Source organism: Pantherophis guttatus, chromosome 2 (genome assembly GCF_059756535.1).
Source record: "Pantherophis guttatus breed Tessera chromosome 2, ASM5975653v1, whole genome shotgun sequence".
NCBI lineage: Eukaryota > Metazoa > Chordata > Lepidosauria > Squamata > Colubridae > Pantherophis > Pantherophis guttatus.
Window position 1 is genome coordinate 23,909,090 of NC_142064.1, and position 19,299 is coordinate 23,928,388.

The 19,299-nt window shown below is 39.1% G+C and overlaps 1 protein-coding gene across 1 annotated transcript in view; it reads right to left on the reverse strand.

The window, feature by feature from the left end:
- Window positions 1–4,029: 4,029 nt before the first annotated feature.
- Window positions 4,030–19,299, reverse strand: part of LOC117679148 (complement component C6-like) — a 28,137-nt gene continuing 12,867 nt past the window's right edge. Inside the window, exons 8-17 of the mRNA XM_087885120.1 lie at window positions 18,835–18,957; window positions 18,167–18,333; window positions 16,769–16,994; window positions 14,952–15,123; window positions 14,013–14,121; window positions 12,198–12,333; window positions 10,431–10,622; window positions 8,899–8,989; window positions 7,003–7,244; window positions 4,030–4,283 (exon numbers count right to left, since the gene is read on the reverse strand). Of these exons, the coding sequence (XP_087741246.1) occupies window positions 4,102–4,283; window positions 7,003–7,244; window positions 8,899–8,989; window positions 10,431–10,622; window positions 12,198–12,333; window positions 14,013–14,121; window positions 14,952–15,123; window positions 16,769–16,994; window positions 18,167–18,333; window positions 18,835–18,957 (1,640 nt within the window). The 3' untranslated portion in view covers window positions 4,030–4,101. The remainder of the gene's footprint in view (window positions 4,284–7,002; window positions 7,245–8,898; window positions 8,990–10,430; window positions 10,623–12,197; window positions 12,334–14,012; window positions 14,122–14,951; window positions 15,124–16,768; window positions 16,995–18,166; window positions 18,334–18,834; window positions 18,958–19,299) is intronic.

Below are 19,299 nucleotides of genomic sequence, written 5' to 3' on the forward strand. Positions count from 1 at the left end.
AGTGTATGCAGACTTAAATTCTACCAACCCTTTCTTCCCTCAGACGAACAGGTGAGATTCTATCCCCGAAGACCCAGCAATAACCTGCCATTGCAAAGCTCTGAGTCTTTTCATTCTATATTCCAACTCACCTGTGGTAGCTTTCCCAGGACTGTTCTTGATAGTCTGATTGCCCTAATCACATTCCCTCTGTTAGAATGCACAGAGGATGAGAGTTAGGATTTTGTGTGTTAAAATCAGGTGACTCTTTGATGTCAATCGGGCAAATAAGGAGAGGGAGTTTATTATTTGGAGGTTGGGTGGGGCTAGGACAGAGGTGGGATTCACTTACCTTCCCTACTAGTTCGCAAATGTGAGTGCAAGCACCACCTCTGCACATGCGCACGGCCTTCTGTGCATGCACAGTAGTCGCGCATTATATCGGGTGGGTGGGCGGAGCCTCCCGCAGTCGCCGCTAGCGGTTCACGCAATCCGGAGAGAACTGGCTGAATCCCACCACTGGGCCAGGAGGAGAATTGGGCTTGGTTAAATATCCCTAAAATAGAATGGAATACTTGGAACACTTGCACCTGAAATCACCACATTTTGGGTTGTATCCAAAACAAAACAACCTTGCTTTGGTTTCTAAATGAACCAAATCAGCCCAACTACTTTTATTTGTGCGGTCTTTGGTGCCCTCTGAGTTTGATTGTTTTCTTGAAGACGTTTCATACTTTTGCTTTGTACATGAAACACTTGGGCTGACTATTCCTTGCTCGAAATGATTCATACCAATACTGTTGCACTTCCTGTACAGTAACAAAAATACAGATCTGCCTGTACTTTTAAATCCCCACTTCTACTTGAATAATGCATACCCTTGATTTTATTTTCTATTCAATTTACTGGATCTATATGACTGTTATATTCCATCAGGGAACTGACTAATTCACACTCAAAACCGCATGATGTTCACTTTCACCAATCCTCACGCAATTTTCCTCCCAAATAATTTTTCTTCTAGCTGTTTTTATCGCAGAATTTTTTTAAAAAAGGCAAATACAGCTTCTCTGTACAATAGAGTCCAATATAAACCCAGGGTGCAATACTATCAATTTTATTTCTGTAATACTGTCACACTCCTCTTACAAGGAAGGGAAATCAAGCCGGGGAAAAGGTTTTGGGTTGGTTTTTTTTTGTTTTTTTTTTAAAGATGTTCAGAAACAGATTGAAAGTGACTAGTAGGGATTAAGATCTGGTGCACTGGAAATTGGTTTGTGAAATTAACTAGAGACAGAATTGCTCCAGAAATACAGACAGGAGAAATAGATTCAAGGGACTGGATGTGGGAAAAAAAAGTTAGCTCTCTTCAAAAGGGACATAAATGTGCAGAACCAAAGGAATGCTAATAAAAATCTGCATACTGTATGTCCACAGAGAGAAAATTGGCCTTAACAAATGCATACAGGTGGTGGAAATTCAATTATTATTATTATTTTATAATATAAAATACAAAAAGTATGAAAACAAATCGTAGGAAAAATAGGGGAGGGATAGGGAAGGGAAGAATGCAGAAAGAAGGGAAAAAGAAAGAAAAGGCACTGACTTCTGATTCCCTTTAGTGCAGTATAAGATACGATAGTAACATCCAACCACAACTTTTTACTTTTACATAGTAGTACTGGTATAAACTAGCCGTTTCTATATCAATAAATCTATCTAATCGGTAAAACCCGAAACCAAAGTTTCATTTTTTCCCCCCACCTCAAGCACAAAGTCCAGAACTGGTTTCCAAGAAGAAACAAAAGTACTTACGTTTTTCTTCTTTGAGCAAAGCAGTCAGTTTAACTATCTCTGCTAACGCCATCACCTTTTGCAGGCATTTGTCCATTGTGGGGATTGAAGTGTCCTTCCATTTTTGTGCATAAAGTAATCTTGCTGCCGTCACCATATATAACATCAGGGAATTCAATTTTTATTTTATTTTTTTATTTACATTTTTATGCCACCCATCTCCCTGGGTGGCTTACGAAGTTATATATATGAAACAAATAAAAATAGTTCAAATATTAAAAAATTAAAAAGATGCAGATTAACATTTTATTAAGAACTGTATTAGAACCACAAGTAAGAGAACTAAGAGATGGATGGGACAGGGATGAGGTCTTCTTACTCTGCCAGCCATCTCCAGCAGTGAATGTACCCCTTGGGGACCCAAACCAACCAGCAAAGCCAGGTTTTAATACCCTTCCAGAAGGCCAAAAGTGAGGGGGTAGTTCTTACAGCGGAAAAGGCTCTTCTCCTTGACCCTTCAATTCCTTAGCAGACGGGATGCGTAACAGACCTTTTCTCCTGGCGTGAGTGGGGTGGGCTTATTGGGCATTTTGAACGTGCACTCAATTGGTCACCAAAATTGTGGTCTTTTATTTCTCCCTTTTTCTCTGGCAGTTAAGAGAAATGCATTGTGTGTACATAATAAGACTAATACATACTTTATTTTTATTTATTTATTTATTTATTTTGTCAAGCATGTATTTTATGACAGATACAAGTGTAAACGTAATTATTAATACATGAAAAGGATATGAATAAAAGAAAACATTAGGACAGGGACGGTAGGCACACTGGTGCGCTTATGCACGCCCCTTACAGACCTTTTATATTGTGTACCTACTCACAGCTAAGAAAACTGTCACCACAGAGCCTTACACAGCCATGCTTCTAGCATAAATTTTCCCTTGGCCTCTATGTTATCTACTCCATATCTTCCTATAGACCAGAGATCTGGCAACTTTAATACTTGTGGACTTCAACTCCCAGAATTCCCCAGCCAGCATGTAATGGCTAGCTGAGGAATTCTGGGACTTGAAGTGCATAAGTCTTAAAGTTGCCAGGTTTGGAGACCCCTGTTATAGCCTTACTTAATCTGCCGCTAATTCTGGATGCCGCTAACTATCTCCAGCCCTCATGGCCAATGATAACACACTGTGGATTTTTATTTACTAGACAATTTCAAATTATCAGTATCATTGAGGAACCTGAATTCAGCATACAAGAAACAGCACGACCCATTACTATTATTAAAAGGAAAAAAAATGGTAACAGTTACTACTGTGTTAATCTCACGACTTTACAATTTTAGGCACATTAGAGATATCCCCTACCTGAAAGCCAGCCAATTTGTCAAATACTTTTCTCTCTGTTTTGCTCCCACCTTCAGTAATGCCAGTATTACACATTTCTAACACATCTGAAACAAGGCATTTCAAGTTATAGGGCTACTATAATTGCAGCATTAGGAAGAGGACATGGCCCTTATTCTTACCTGCTTTTGGAATGAAATACTCAACATTTCATGTACAGCTTATATGGAAATAGCAAATCTCTAGGATACAATTTTTTTTTAAGGAGAGTAGTTTGATTTTGGGATATTTTGTGATGTCCATGCCCATCGTTACACACTATCAGTGCCCAAGTAACCTCTGATGGTAGTTATATTACCGTGATGGCGAACCTATGGCATGTGTGCCACAGGTGGCATGTGGAGCCATATCGGTGGGCACGCAAGCATTGCCCTAGCTCAGCTCCAGTGTGCATACACATGCCAGCCAGCTGATTTTTGGGCCTTCCAGGCTCACTGGAAGTCAGGAAACAGGCTGTTTCTGGCCTCCTGAGGCTTCCAGGGGTGAGGGGAAGGCTGTTTTCGCCCTCTCCAGGCTCCTAGAAAGCTTTTGGAGCCTGTGGAAGGTGAAAAACGGCCCTATCAGGCCTATCCTGCCATTACGTGCCAAAAGCGGGAGGAGTGGGGGGGGTTGCACGCGCATGCGCGGGGTGGGTGGGTGCAATGAATTATGGGTGTGGGCACGGCCGCCCCACATTCCCCCCACTTTTGGCCCGCGACAGCAAAAAGGTTAGCCATCATTGTTATATTATAAATGTGCTAACCACTTGTTCTCAAAACCCCCAAAATGCTGAGATTCATTAATTTCATGTAGATTCAACTGAAACCATTAGTAGGATATAAACAAAAATTCAGTTCTTATATCAACATTTTAATTCAATGAATTTATTTTGAACTGTGATTGAAATGGGATTGAGTACATCAAATATCTGTTTGTCATTTTATGGCACACATTTCCCAGGATGCAACAGAGTTGCCTTCATGTTGGCACATTTCATGGCTCCAAGTACACAGAGGGTTGATGTCCTCCTTTGGTTTCTAGACCCATATTGAATGCAATAGACCTGTTCTTCACCCTTTGGACACTGATTTGGAAGCAGACAGATACAGCGCAACCTTTCTTCTGCAAACAGATAAAAATGTGGGATCAGCTCATCATTTAGTTTTACGGGTAGTCCTCAACTTACAACAGTTCTTCAAGTGACTGTTCAAAGTTACAATGACACTGAAAACAGTGACTTATGACCATTTTTCACACCACTGTTACAGCATTCGCTCGATCATGTAATCAAAATTCAGATGCTTGGCAACTGATTCATATTTATGACGTTTGCAGTATCCAGAATCATGTATTTACCTTTTGCAACTTTCTGACAAGCAAAGTCAATGGAGAAGCCAGACTCACTTAACAACTGTGTTACTCACTTAATGACTACAGTGATTCACTTAACAACTGTGGCTAGAAATGTAGTAAAATGGGGCAAAATTCACTTAACATCTGCCTCATTTAGCAACAAAAATGTTGGGTTCGATTATGGTTGTACATTGAGGATTACCTGTACTTTAGTATTTTGTGTGTATGTGTGAGAGTGTTTTTTTATTTGGTATGCACCAATATCTAAATGCTGTACCAGACCTTTTGCAGTAAGCATCATAAGACTGAAATAAATCTTCTTAACAAGAATTGATTCTTGAGCCATAATAAAACTTCCTAAGTTTTATAAAAACTACCCTTGTAATAGAAGTTGCTGGGGATTTGGGGTTTTTCTGCCTGATTATAAATCAACTCTTGCAATAAGGTTTTGTAGCTGAGATCCACATTCAGTTTTTCAGGAGTGGCAAAAGGGGTTCTCAGCACATGGATGATATAGTAAGGCTATATCGTACAACTTAGATAAGATTGGAATTTTCAGTGTGTATGTGTTTCTGTCCAGAGTGATGAAGATGTGATAGAACTGGGGAGTTTTAATTTTATTTCATCAATAACAACTTCATCTACACCAGGGCTGACAAACTCCGAGCTCGTCAGCCATATACATCACGCGCTGATCATGCCCACACCCAGTTTAGCGAAAGGGGGAAAAGTCCTGATATGTCACGTGATGCTGCCGTGACAATGTGAATTTGACACCCCTGATCTACACCTTCTTACTAGACGTTTTAAGGCTTAAAATTGCAATTTCTTTGTTTCCCTGTCTCAATATAATATGAAATAACCCCACCAACTGTTCTTTAGGAGCAGGTATAAAATAGATTCTGTATTTAAATAGTGAGTTTTAAAGCAAGAGCAAAGGAGGTGGAAATTTTAACTTTAACCAGACAAGGCTTTTCTTTTTTTTTTTTTTTTTAACAAGACAAGCCAAATCTTTTTCTGTAGAAATCTCTGCCAAGGCAATTTACCGGAAAGCGCACAATTACTATCATCCTACTGCACAGTGAAAAACAAGTTGCATAACAAACAGTGATCTGGGCATCATTTTCAGGAATATTTCACAACCACACATTTTTGTAATCTTTTCTAAACAAAGCTAAATAAATAAAGGAGGCATTTTAAGGGATTGTTAGATACTATGCTTTTAAGAAGTTTCAGAGGACAGCAACATATTTCCACCCATTTTTCCTTCTCGTCACTAAAGCTTTTTGGAGTTTAATGTGTGTTAAAAATACAGAGGACTACATTCAATGGTCTTCAGCAAATGTCTTCCGTTGGCTGTCATGTGACCACCAAAATCCTAAATAAATCATCAAAGCACTCCTTTTTCCAGACCTGTATTGTGTTACAGCAATACTCAGGAGTGTAATTTTCAAAAACAGGTATTTCAATTGCATCATTACATAGAAAGATCAAGCTTTCTCTCATTCATCATTTTATCATCTTCAGGACTGCATGAAATAAAAAAATATATGACCCTACTATGATTAATGAATACAAGTCCCCAACAAAGACAACTTAAAAGATACCTTATTCAGAACACTGTTGTAATATTTTGTCAATAAACTAGGAGAAAGGAAGAAACAAGGTACAAGACAAAAGCACACCCCACCGTACATCAAAAACATTTCGGAACCTGTAGAATGCAGCTTCTAACATCTGCAAGTGGGCATCACATACATCTCAGAGGCTACCATATGAGGACAAATTATGCATTGTAAAAGTCGCTTGGAGCCAGGGATGAAATCCAGCAGGTTCTGACAGGTTATGGAGAACCGGTAGTGGAAAGTTTGAGTAGTTCGGAGAACCAGCAAATGCCACCTCTGGCTGGCCCCAGAGTGGGGTCGGAATGGAGATTTTGCAATATCCTTCCCCCAGGAGTGGGGAGAGAATGGGAATTTTGCAGTATTCTTCCTCTGCCACGCCCACTAAGCCACGCCCACAGAACCGGTAATAAAAAAAAATGGATTTCACCACCGCTTGAAGCACATACTGTACACTTGTTCTATATCTATTCTAGACTTTTTCTCCATAGGAAGGCTGGTAGTTGTAAAATTCTCCCTTTCTGTGGAGCTTTTAAATGGCCCTTTATCTGGTTTAGTGCTTGGGAAGTCATACTATAGGATGTCTCTTCCCAGAGTAGACTTGGCGAGAAGAGGAGGAACACAGTAGATAGGGAGGAAGAAGAAGCAGGGGACATCCCATTGTATCACAGAAGCTGACTTACTGTATGTGAACAATGAGTATTTGATTAACTGAAACTTAATTCCACATATTTAAAAAAATAATAACTTGCATTATTTATATATCTCCATAACCAGAATTATGTACACATTTTTATGCATTTACTTTTTAAAAAAAATTAAAATCAACATTACAAATAAAAAATTGAAATGTTCAAGAGACCTACCTGAACATCTTTCCCAGTCATAGCATACATCATATCCACAAGGCTCTTTCTTTCTTGCATTTGCTGAAAGATTTGCTCTCTCAATAGCCCACGTCAACCTGGTGTCATCATTGCAAGGTCCATTATGGATAAAATGGACTTGTTCATCATTCATGCACTTTTCGGCCAGAAAATGACAGCTAGGATTTGTAACAGTTTGTTCAGATTGTACATCCAATACACAAATACCTTCTGAGCCGGTGCTGGAGAGCCAGGAAATATAAATGATATATTTGGAGACAATAAGATGCCATTAGTTTTCCTTACTTCCATATTTCTACAATATAATTCATTGCCTGAATAGTAGGGGTGAAATCCAGCAGGTTCTGACAGGTTCTGGAGAACCGGTAGCGGAAATTTTGAGCAGTTTGGAGAACCAGTAAATACCACTTCTGGCTGTCCCCAGAATGGGGTGGGAATGGAGTTTTTGCAATATCCTTTCCCCAGGAGTGGAGAGGGAATGGGGATTTTGCAGTATCCTTCCCCTGCCATGCCCACCAAGCCACGCCCATCAAGCCACACCACGCCCACCAAGCCATGCCCACAGAACCAGTAGTAAAAAAAATTGGATTTCCCCACTGCTGAATAGTCAATATTCAAATATTTTATTGGCCAATGTATCAATGATCTCCAATATTCAAGAGTTTAGCATATTGTGCAACTAAGCCTGTATAATCACCAAGCTTCTCTCCTCTACAATGTCTCTGATGTTAATTTTGACACCATTAACTGGCTCATTAAAAAGAAATTAACATTTTATCCACTCTATTATCCCAATACGCAAAGCTATAAACTCTATATCAGAGTAGGTAGCCCCTTGGAACAATAGTTAACTTTTATAGGACCATTCATCTCCCTTCACCAGCAACTGCTGTGTTTTAAGCAGGCAAAAAACATAAATTGCCTGAGCTACAATATGTTTTTGAACCTGAGAGTATTCTAATCAAATTAATGTTTTAGTCTGCTCAATTTATAACAGTAATAATGTTCCTGTGAACCAGCTGATTTCATTTCTTTAGAATGTGCTTAAGTACTGTTTATAATTCTTTCCCCCTGAATACCAGCCAGATATTAACAAGGCCTTAACTTATGAGCAATTTTAAAAACCATCTGTACAAAGGCCAGGGACCACAATTACTACCAGGAGAAAACCAAGCCTCCGAACAGTATTTTGAGTTTTATCAAAAAGAGTACTGGTAATCTCTGCTTTGGAAATGCCCCCATCTGGAGTTTTTGTTTTGTTTACTTGTACTGTGTAATACTTTCTAGGTTAAAATATGTCTGTTTTTTAAGTTTTTCCTTTCGAGACTTTGTTCTGAAATTCTGCAAAACATTTAGTAGCTCAGAGATTTGCAGAGTGCAGGTGAGCTGAAAAATTTTGCAAAATAGCTTTCAGCTCTGCCCCTGAACGCCTTGCAAATGCTTCAATATGACAGCTTATCTCTTTTCAACATCCCAGATATATTCACTGGGACATAATGACCTTTAGAACAAGGTGATATCCTGACGTAGCTCCTCCATTTTATTATTGGTCTTCAGGAGGCATTGAATTTCACCTTACCTTAGCAAACCTTTCAGAAATCACTGAGCCAAATTATTTAATTCAGCTGTAACTGATGAAGTTCAGCACAAATGGTAGCCTAATGAGTACAGGGCCACCTGCTATATACACATATGGTCCCCCAGGGACCTAATAAATTTTCTAATTTTGCTCTCCACCTGTACCTACAAAAACAAGGATGCTTACCCTGCTGAAGAAAAATCAGCTGCCAGCAAAAATAAGAAGGCTGCCAAACTATAGGCAGATTAAAAAATCTGAAATCTGGTTGATGTAGAATATTTCGCACCTATACCTACTTGCAGTCCTCTTCTGGGGATATGCAGACGCAATGGGAATCCACCTCTTTTTTCCCAAGACTGCAATTATCTTTGACCTGAAGTGGCTCACCTAAAGGAGGAATAAAGAGAAAGAGGGAAAAAGTCAGATTTCAAATGAGCCGACAAGCAAATTGTGAGTTTTAGCATCCTAGCATAATCTGAACAAGAAGTAAAAGTTAGATATTTCAACCGGGATCATGCTCAGTCAAGAAAGAACTGTTTATGATGCTTTGAACAGAGTATCATACTCAAGACACACAACCCAAGACACACGTTAATTGGACATGGAAGGCTAGAATTGTACACTCCTCAAAAATCTGCTTCAGTCTACTCTTCATCTAGGCCAGACATTTCTGAGACAACCATTATTTATTTGCTAAGAATTGTTCATCAGACTGTGTAGGGGTCCTCACAACTTTGCTTATCAACACTGGAGGACACAGCTTTGTCACTTTTTGGAGCTATTTTCTTTAAAGTAACATGCTCCGGATCAGGGGTCTCCAACCTTGGCAACTTTAAGACTTGTGGACTTCAACTCCCATAATTCCTCTGGGAGTTGAAGTCCACAAGTCTTAAAGTTGCCAAGATTGAAGACCCCTGCTCTGTATCACTTGGAATGAATTGGCATAGGACTTACTATGAGGCAGCCAAGGGATCTCTTCAAATCTTGTTTAACCTTCTAAAATCTTGCTATGCTTACAATAAGATTGTGTTCTCTTTTGCAAAGAGGTATCTCCCCTTCCACTATTTTTAGACTGAATGTCATTCATGGCAATCGCATGGTCATTCCAAAAAGAGTCAGAAAACAAGCTTCTCTACAAAGAGTAGGGTGCTGCTGTAGGCATGTCAGATCTTTTGAAGCTTTAGAAGAATTCTTGAAATCATTTTGTTCATTTTGAGAAAAAAATAAAATACCAACTAAACATTGCTTATGGTTAATGTTCATCTCACCAAGAATGCTTCTGAAGCCACCTGCTCAAATTTATGTAAAAAAGATCATATCTTTAATAGAAATCCTTAATTCCTTACAAATAGTAGAATAGGCGGTTGGATGGCAATCTGCATTCAGGTTACTGTTTCCCAATTTTGGTATCCTTAATTTGGACCAACAGTAGACATATTTTAGATTTCCAGGGTCAACTTATTTTTTTTTTTAGTAGAAGATAAGATCTAGTCTGTGGAATCAGCTGCAAAATAAAGGATTGGGTATACATCTAGCAGCAATAAAGGACAAAGCACTTCTGAGCATATGCTTCAAATCAGGCTTTCAATAGCAAGTCTGAATTCACACTCTCCTTTTGCACAATTTTCCACAGTTACACTGCTTAGATGGACTAAGTAAGATAACATTTCAGATTTACACCACATTATAGGTTTATTAGTAATTCCCAAAGTATATTCTATCTTTCTTGATGTACAAATATTCCCATCAATAAATCTTCAACACAGAATAGCAAGCAAAAAAAGAAAAATAACACTAATGAAAAGTTTACAGCAAACATGAAACATACTTTTCCTGCAATCAAGTGAGTTCAGAATAGCAGGGATCCAGGACATTTGGTCCCCACATATGAAAGCCTCTGGGCCTGGAAGACTGTACCCTCTAGGACAGCTCAGGTGGATCTTGTCCCCAACATCATACTGAATTTTAAATGGGGTCACATGGACAGCATTTGAAACTAATGGTCTGTCACAAGCCAACCCTGGAGTTTAAGAAAAAAAATGTAATGATTTACATATTTTTATAAGTAACAAAACACGATCAGGCAAGATACTCAAATATATAAGTCTATGCAATATAAAAATATAACCTAAGCATACAAATCAAGCATCAGAATAAAACTAGGATTTTAAAAATCTTCTTATATTAGGACCAAAAATCTAAAAAGCACTCAAATATGGTCTAAAACAAAACAAAACAAAATAAAAATATTTAGAGAAATTAAAGAGATTTTTAAACAGTAACTGTCCTTAATAGACACATACTACTTTTTTTCTTCTAAAAATACGGGTCATGTGTCCCCACCCTGAACATGTCAGCTGGACCTGGCTGGGAAATTCTTCCTGGGGAATTCTGGGAGTTGGAGTCCACATATTTTAAAACTGCCAAGGTTGAGAAATGTTGCTTTAGCACCATCTTTCCCTAAGTGTAAAATAGCCAGAAACTTGATTTTACTTTTTCTGGATGCTGAGAGAAAATAGAGGTCTATTTAAATCAATATGACTATACCCAGGGGTGAAATCCAGCAGGTTCTGACAGGTTCTGGAGAACCGGTAGTGGAAATTTTGAGTAGTTCAGAGAAGTGGCAAATACCATCTCTGGCTGGCCCCAGAGTGGGGTGGGAATGGAGATTTTGCAATATCCTTCCCCCAGGAGTGGGGAGGGAATGGGGATTTTGCAGTATCCTTCCCCTGTCATGCCCACCAAGCCACGCCCACCAAGCCACACCATGCCCACCAAGCCACGCCCACAGAACCGGTAGTAAAAAAAATAGAATTTCACCACTGACTATACCCCTTTTCCTGTTGAAATATGAACAGCCACCAGCATATGAAATCTTTCTATTTTTCTTCACCTTACACAAAAGATGAGATTATGGTAATAAAATTATTAATTATATTTAACCCCATCTTTCCTGTAAGGATTACATATTCTTAACTTTCCTTAAGGAGCTCAGACCTGCATACTTTTTCATACAATCTTATATGATTGATTAGAATTAAGTCATTTTAATTCATGAGTAGGAATTTGAACCAAAGTCTTTCTGCTCAAATAAAGATGTCCTGGCCACTGATTAAATTGGCTCATTCTAAGGGTAACACATGTAGCTGTTTCCTAAGCAACAATAGGATTACCAGGAGTAAAACTGGACTGATAGAGGCCATCTTCTCTTTGGAATAAAATACAACTTTTTTCTATCCTTCTATTGGGGCATACCAAGCGTTGATCTTCCTCTCAAAGAAACTGAAGATATCTACTCATTAAAATGCTTAATATTGGACTGGACAAAGCATTTTAGCCTGCACTGCATACTGATAAAGACAACACTATCAAGCCATTTGGATCAGGGCAGTTGAAACTGAGAACCGTATCAATATTTAGTTATGGTTACAGTAAGTTTGTGGGAAAAAGTGGCCCTTTACTCAGAAATCCATCTGACCTCACTGAGTTTAAAGATCCAAACTTATGTTTTCTCATTTCTCCTTTGATGCAATATATTATTAATTATAAGACATTTGATTTACTTCCTTTTTATCCAATGTATTTTGTTTCTTACATTGGCATTCAACATTCTGTTGTTGTGCCCAAGTTTTGTCTGCAAGGCAGCGAAGGAACGGATATCCTGAGCGAAAATAGCCACTGAAGCAAAGCACTTCTGCTTGTTCTCCAACATCATAGCACGGTTTTTCATTCTATGAAGTAAATGTTTAGTGGAATAAGTGGAATATTCATTACATGAATTCAAAGTTTTAGATTTTGAAAGCAGTACTGAAACCTACAATAATCTGAGTTCTCATGGGAGCAACAAAAGTATCAGGAATTAAAAAAATAAATATAACAAGGGACGGTAGGGATAAAGAGAATGGTCTTCAAAAAAAAAAAAGAAAGAAAGGAAACCAGTTTAGAATAATGGCACTAGGTTTTTAAAAATACTCCTGGTATTAAGGAAAAAGGTTAATATGCAGCTGAACATTTGATAGTGCATGTCAAAACGGATAACTTTATGAGTGTGCCAAGAGATGAAGGATGTAATGGGCAGCTTAAGACTAATTAAAAATACTCAATATGTAAGTATGAATCACTAAAACTATAGTAGCTTCTATTTTTAAGACAAATTTTCTTTAAAACCAATGGAGGATGCAAGACTTTGCCTTGTTGAAAAGTCCAATGGGAATGGTGCATTCACATTTGTTCCCAGTGGAGTTTGAGGCAAAATTCTTTTATATCTTTAATAGGAGATATTTTGAAGCGAAATGTCTTCAAAGAAAAAACAAGCAAGTCCAGTTGCCTCCTGAAAAAGCACCTTTGGGATAACCAAGACCTGGATGACTGAGAATCGCTACAGACCTTTAGCCATGCAATTTGGGATGAACACCCTTCAAATGGTGTGGGAGTAGGAACGGATTTCCAGAGAAAAAAATTGCAGACTACAGGAACCATTAGCACTACTCAGGTGACTCTGAGGACACAGATAATCATTCAAGTCCTTCAACGACCCTCCAAAAGGATGCCAATGACCAGCTGTCTGCAGGAATATAAATCCTTCCATTCCCCACCATCCAGTAAGAACTGAAGATGCTTCTTGGATGAGAAGCAAAATATCATCAAACAAAAAACAAGGAAGTCCAGTTGCCTCCTGAAAAAGCACCTTTGGGACAACCATGACCTGGATGACTGAGAATCGCTACAGACTTTGAGATATTTTGAAATAATCTCATTTTAAATTCAATTTTGGATGGCAACCCTAGTTGCTCTCCTTTATATTAATCTTGTGAATCTTTTTCAAGTGGTCTTGTAAGTATATGGCATAAATCAAGATGTCTGTAAATCCATCTATTTACTGGAATTAATTTCTTAGATCTGTCGATCAATTCCTTAATGTCTGTGAATGTTAGAGATTTATCTCTGGAACAGAAGTATCAGGGGTGAAATCCAGCAGGTTCTGACAGGTTCTGGAGAACCGGTAGTGGAAATTTTGAGTAGTTCAGAGAACCAGCAAATACCATCTCTGGCTGGCCCCAGAGTGGGGTGGGAATGGAGATTTTGCAGTATCCTTCCCCTGCCACGCCCACCAAGCCACACCCACAGAACTGATAGTAAAAAAAAATTGAATTTAACCACTGAGAAGTATGAATAGTACATTCATCTTTTCCAATATAGCACACTCCAGAAATTCGACTCCTCAAATTCCTCTCTGAGAATTCTGACATGTAAAGGATGGAATTGTGATAGCATCTCACAAATTCATTTCCAGGAGCACCTCATCTCAAGAGCCTAAAAAGGCACTTTAGCATTAGTGCTATTTGGTGAAAGATTGGGATCCACTTAGAGAAGTGTTGAAGTCTTTTCTAGTCCATTAAATGCTGCTAACCCTGATGAATCCATTTTCTGGTGCTTCTGGAGTGAAACATCCTGTGTCACATTTAGGTTTTATCCGGCCTTCTTCAGTATAGTCATCATCGTTTACACAAGTAGCACCCCTATAATTGAAACAACGTCCAATTAGGAATTTATTAAAAAGATACACATAAAGCAAAAAGTCATAGATAATCAGTGGATTGCAAACAATCTTGAGACGCCAAAGACCAATATCCAATTCTGTTGCATTCATTTTACATTTGGCAATGCCCCAACATCTAGGAGGGATGTTTATAATTTTCTGATTTGCTCTGCCTACTTCTTTCAGATTTAGAGAGTTCTTGGAAAATGGCTTCCTCAATTTCTCAATGCTGATAGCAAAACTCCTTGGGCTGCATCCATATCAGTGGTGGGTTGCCCCCGGTTCGGACCGGTTCGCAAGAATCAGTAGTAAAACTGGCAGAAGGCCCCGCCCACTGCCCTGGATGTCATCATCGCTGATCTGCGCATGCGCAGAAGCGATCCCGTTGCAAACCAGTAGTAAAGGTAAGTAGAACCCACCCCTGATCTATATGAAGGATCTCAAAAGTGACATTTATCTTTCTTTAGCAATCACCTTTTCAGGTGTTAACGGGGTCTATCATACTTTATATCCTTTATGCTCTTTTAAAGATTCACTTTCTATATTTTGCGATCTTGGACTTCCTCATCTCACAAAGACATCTGGAGGGCCACATATTTTTTTCCCCTCTTTTCTTGTATAATACCCAGTTGGGTCCTGAGATCCTTGGCCATGAACATCCAAAAGGGAGAGCAATAGTGGACAAAGGTTAAAACACGCATCAAAATGGGGGAAATTTGCATGCAATATCAAGATGCACATTTTGTTACTTTAACAAAATTGTGGCTTCCTGAGAATACCCCTGGTATTTTATAATAGTACATGTCTTACTGGCTTTTAAACATTGAAATAAAACACCGTTCCTCATCTTCAGCGTCACCTTTACAAGGTTTTCCTCCATTCATGGGTTCAGGATTGTTGCATAGCCGAGTTCTTTGCCTCTTAAAAGATGCATCACAAGCACTCCATGCGGACCAGCAACTCCAGTAGCCGTCTACTGCAACTGGAGTGCAAAACAACACAATCCTTTTGCAGCCTTAGCCATATAGTCTTGATATGAGTAAAAGAGTCCACCCATATTTCAGCTTTCCCCAGTTTCTTGAATCTCAATTGCTACTACCATCTAGCCTGCATCAGTAATTTTTACTGCAATACTTACAATGTGTAATCTGATGGAATTCCAACACAGTAGTAAGTGTGGTGTTAATGTGCATCATTGCAAAGAATTTTTTTTTAATTTTCAAAGGCATTCTATCCTACGTTAACTTAACTACTATTATACTGTGTCTGAGTTGCTGATTGGTTTTTTTAAAAATGTAATTTAAAATTCTGTGCAGCATTGTGTTCTGATTTTATTTCAGTTTACTAAGAAATGAATTTCTTTATTTTTTTAATTTAAATTTGAATTTATTTCCTATGATATTTTTAAAGATTTTCCCCAATTTGAGGAAGAAAAAGGTGGAGAAAGTGTATGTCCTATAACTCATGGCAGTCTTAAGGCATTTTCTATGCAAACAAGTTAGGTAAATTACTAAAGTAAAGACCCCCAGAACCCGACTCTCAATTATTCATGCATGTCCTCATGTTGTTTTCTTTACAACAGTAAAGAAATTGTTTCCAATTTCCTTTTTCTGGAATGTTTTTTTGACTTCCTAGTATAAACTACAGCTATGTTACCTCCAGTGATGAAAGAGAAACGAGAGAGAGAAAGAGAAAGAAACAACAAAAGTCCATAAGGTCAGTTCAGTATTGTTATCAAGCCACTAGAAATCCATTGTATAGTCAGAAGGCTGAATTGAACCTTATCCTTTAAAAATTCTCCACCCTCCCATTACATGTGTCGTGTCTTTTGAGCATGGAAATGAATTTATATGCCTTTTCTCAATGATGTAAAACTGCTATGTAAGATACAATAACATTATATGACACATAATAACATATACCCGTGATGGCGAACCTATGGCACGTGTGTCAGAAGTGGCACACAGAGCCATCTCTCTGGACATGCCAGCTATTGCCCGTTGCTCTTCCCAGTCCTGGCGCACATGTGTGTGCAGGCCAGCTGGTCTTCGCGCATGCGGAAGTGCCAGAAACCAGAAGAGCAGCTCTCTGGTGTGCATGGGCGCGCCAGGAAGCTGAGCTTCTGGTTTCTGGTGTGTGCATGTGCGCCTGTCAGCTGGACTTCATATGCGCATTCGCGCCAGAAACCAGAAGACCAGGTGACTGGTGCGCATGCGCATGCTGGAAACCGGAAGCTGAGCTTCCCGGTGTGCACACGCGTGGCGAGAAAATGCTCTTCCAGTTTGCAGCACTCCCATCCGTGCACGCCAAGGAGCTGCTCTTCTGGTTTCCGGCACTCTCCCATGTGCACATGCTGCCATTTTGGCACTCGGTGCTGAAAAGGTTTGCCAACACTGACATATACCATAATATTTTGCCCATATTTTTACTTGTAGGAGAAGAGTAGGGTAGAGAATGGTTTTGCTCATTTTAGTTTTTGCCCAAAATGAAATTTGACTTTCTAGGTCTTTTAGCTACCTTATTTATACCGTAGCAAAAACTGAAACTTCAATGCAAGGCACCATTATTTTTGTGCAAACCTTGTTATCTTCATGGGCAATTATAAGACAGAGCTGTTGTAAAAATACCTGATTTGTAGTCAGGCGCTCGCAGCTCACAGTTGCTTCCATATGTTCCAGACTTACATACACAGAGGCATCCAGTTTCTGATAAAACTGGTTGAGCATTATTGGGGCATGGGGCACAGTGACAGGGGTCATATTTGCTCATATATTCAGAAAAGGCCTTCCTGAGATTAAAACGTTTTGTTGCAGAGCATGGGAAATTCTTCACCAAATCCACAATGTGGGAAACCTAAGAAAGAATTATATATTCAATTTCTCAAAAGTTGTCCTAGCATATTTCTTAAATAAATAAAAACAGTTTGGGCCTTCTATCTGGGAATGACTGTTACCTTCTGCAGGCTCAAAAGCGTAACATCAGGAGAGGCATACAATTTAGTCATTACCACCTTCACAAATAAAATAAAAGAGGATATCACATGATCTCACAAGATCTCACAAATGAAAAAGGTCTTCTGCAGTGACAACATAAGCCTAAGACTGAAAATGAGGCTTGTCAGATATTACATTTTTTCTATCCTGCTCTATGGAGTAGAGAGTTGGTCTCTAACAGAAAGCCACTTGAAGAGACTAGAAGCATTTGAAATGTGGATTTACAGACGGCTGTTATGTATAAGATGGGTTGACAAAATCACAAATGAGGAGGTGATAAATTGCCTGGGAAAGCCAAGGGAAATCATCAAAACTATTAAAAAGTGAAAGTTAGAATATTTTGGAATGTGATGCGACACTTGGAAAAATATGGCATACTTCACTTAATCCTCCAAGGAAAGATTGAAGGCAAACGAGGTCCAGACAGAAGAAGATGATCATGGCTTCAAAATCTAAAGGTCTGGATTGGACAAAACTCAGCAGCACTTTTTCGTATGGCTGCTGATAAAAATAGGATCACCCCAGGGGTGAAATCCAGCAGGTTCTGACAGGTTTTGGAAAACCAGTAGCAGAAATTTTGAGTAGTTTGGAGAACTGGCAAGTATCACCTCTGGTTGGTCCCAGAGTGGGGTGGGAATGGAGATTTTGCAATAACTTTTCCCCAGGAGTGGGGAGGGAATAGGGATTTTGCAGTATCTTTCCCCTGGAGTGGGGTGAAAATGGAGATTTTGCAGTATCCTTCCCCTACCATGCCTACCAAGCCATGCCCACCAAGTCACACCACGCTCATCAAGCCACACCCACAGAACCGGTAGTAAAAAAATTTGGATTTCATCACTGGATTACCCATATGATTGCCGACATCTGATGATGGATATGGCACAAGAAGAAGAATCACAAGATCTGACCATTTTAAATAGTATAGCATTCATTCAAAATATGCCACATCCTCTTTTTCTTCTTCTTCTGTACATGGGAGCTTTGGCCCTCGCAGTAGGACATTCTGTTTTCCTCTTGTCTTTTGTCACTTACCTCAAAATCAATCACAATTGGATTGTTCTTGGCTGATTCCAGCCACTCATTAAAGATCTCGTGTCCTGGCAAAGAGCCTTTCCGTTCCCAGGCTAGAGCTGCAGCATACCGTGCCTGCCCACCCTTAACCAGGGAAATGGACCGTTCAGATGACTTCAACATGGAACCTAAAATGGATGAGTTACACAGTAGAGTTATATATTTCATTGCATGGAGACGCGGTGGATTTGCTGGCTGAAGGAGAGGGAGGGGCCTCCACGGGGAATAAAGAGACATTCCAGGTTGGAGTTGGTTCGGGGGAGAAACATCTGAGGTTTGTATCTTCCATTTCCCAAGGAGAAGCAGCCTTGCAAGTTTCTTGTAATAGAGGTGGTCAGCAATAAAGGATCTATTTGGGACTATTGACGGAGTGGTTCTGGTTGCTTATACTGAACAATGGATCTTTATTAAGAGCCACTAAAGTCTGGGGAATGAGAAGAGCCTAACATATAGACAATATAATGTTTTGTGTTTGTGTATGTGTATGTGTTTGTCTGTGGGTGCATTGTATGTTTTAAGGGGTAAAAGAAGTGCCTTAAACTTCTGGAACCCATAATAAATTGATTGGTTGGTTGGTTGGTTGGTTGGTTGGTTGGTTGGTTGGTTGGTTGGTTGAAAATATTGTTTACCTTCATGGCGTTCTGTAAGCTTATTTTGTCTGCAATACTCATGATGTTCAGTTGTCTTAACGAAGAAAACATAGTTCTGTGTTTCTGTTCGTACACAATTTTCCATTTGTTCTGTTGTTAAACCTAGGTATAATTCAATAGTAAAAACAGAAAATAAAATTTCTCAAATTATCCAAGTTGTCAAGCTTTATAGTACCCAATCTTTAAAAATGACATTGCCTGGCCAATCTACAATTTTTCCACCTTTACGTTTTATTTATTTATTTATTTATTTTCGTCAAGCATGTATTAGATAACAGATATAAGTATAAACGTAACTATGAACACATGAAATGGATATGAATTAAAGGGAACATTAGGACAGGGACAGTAGGCATGCTGGTGCGCTTATGCACTCCCCCTTTACGGACCTCTTAGGAATGGGGTGAGGTCGGCAGTAGACAGTCTAAGAGTAAAGTTTTGGGG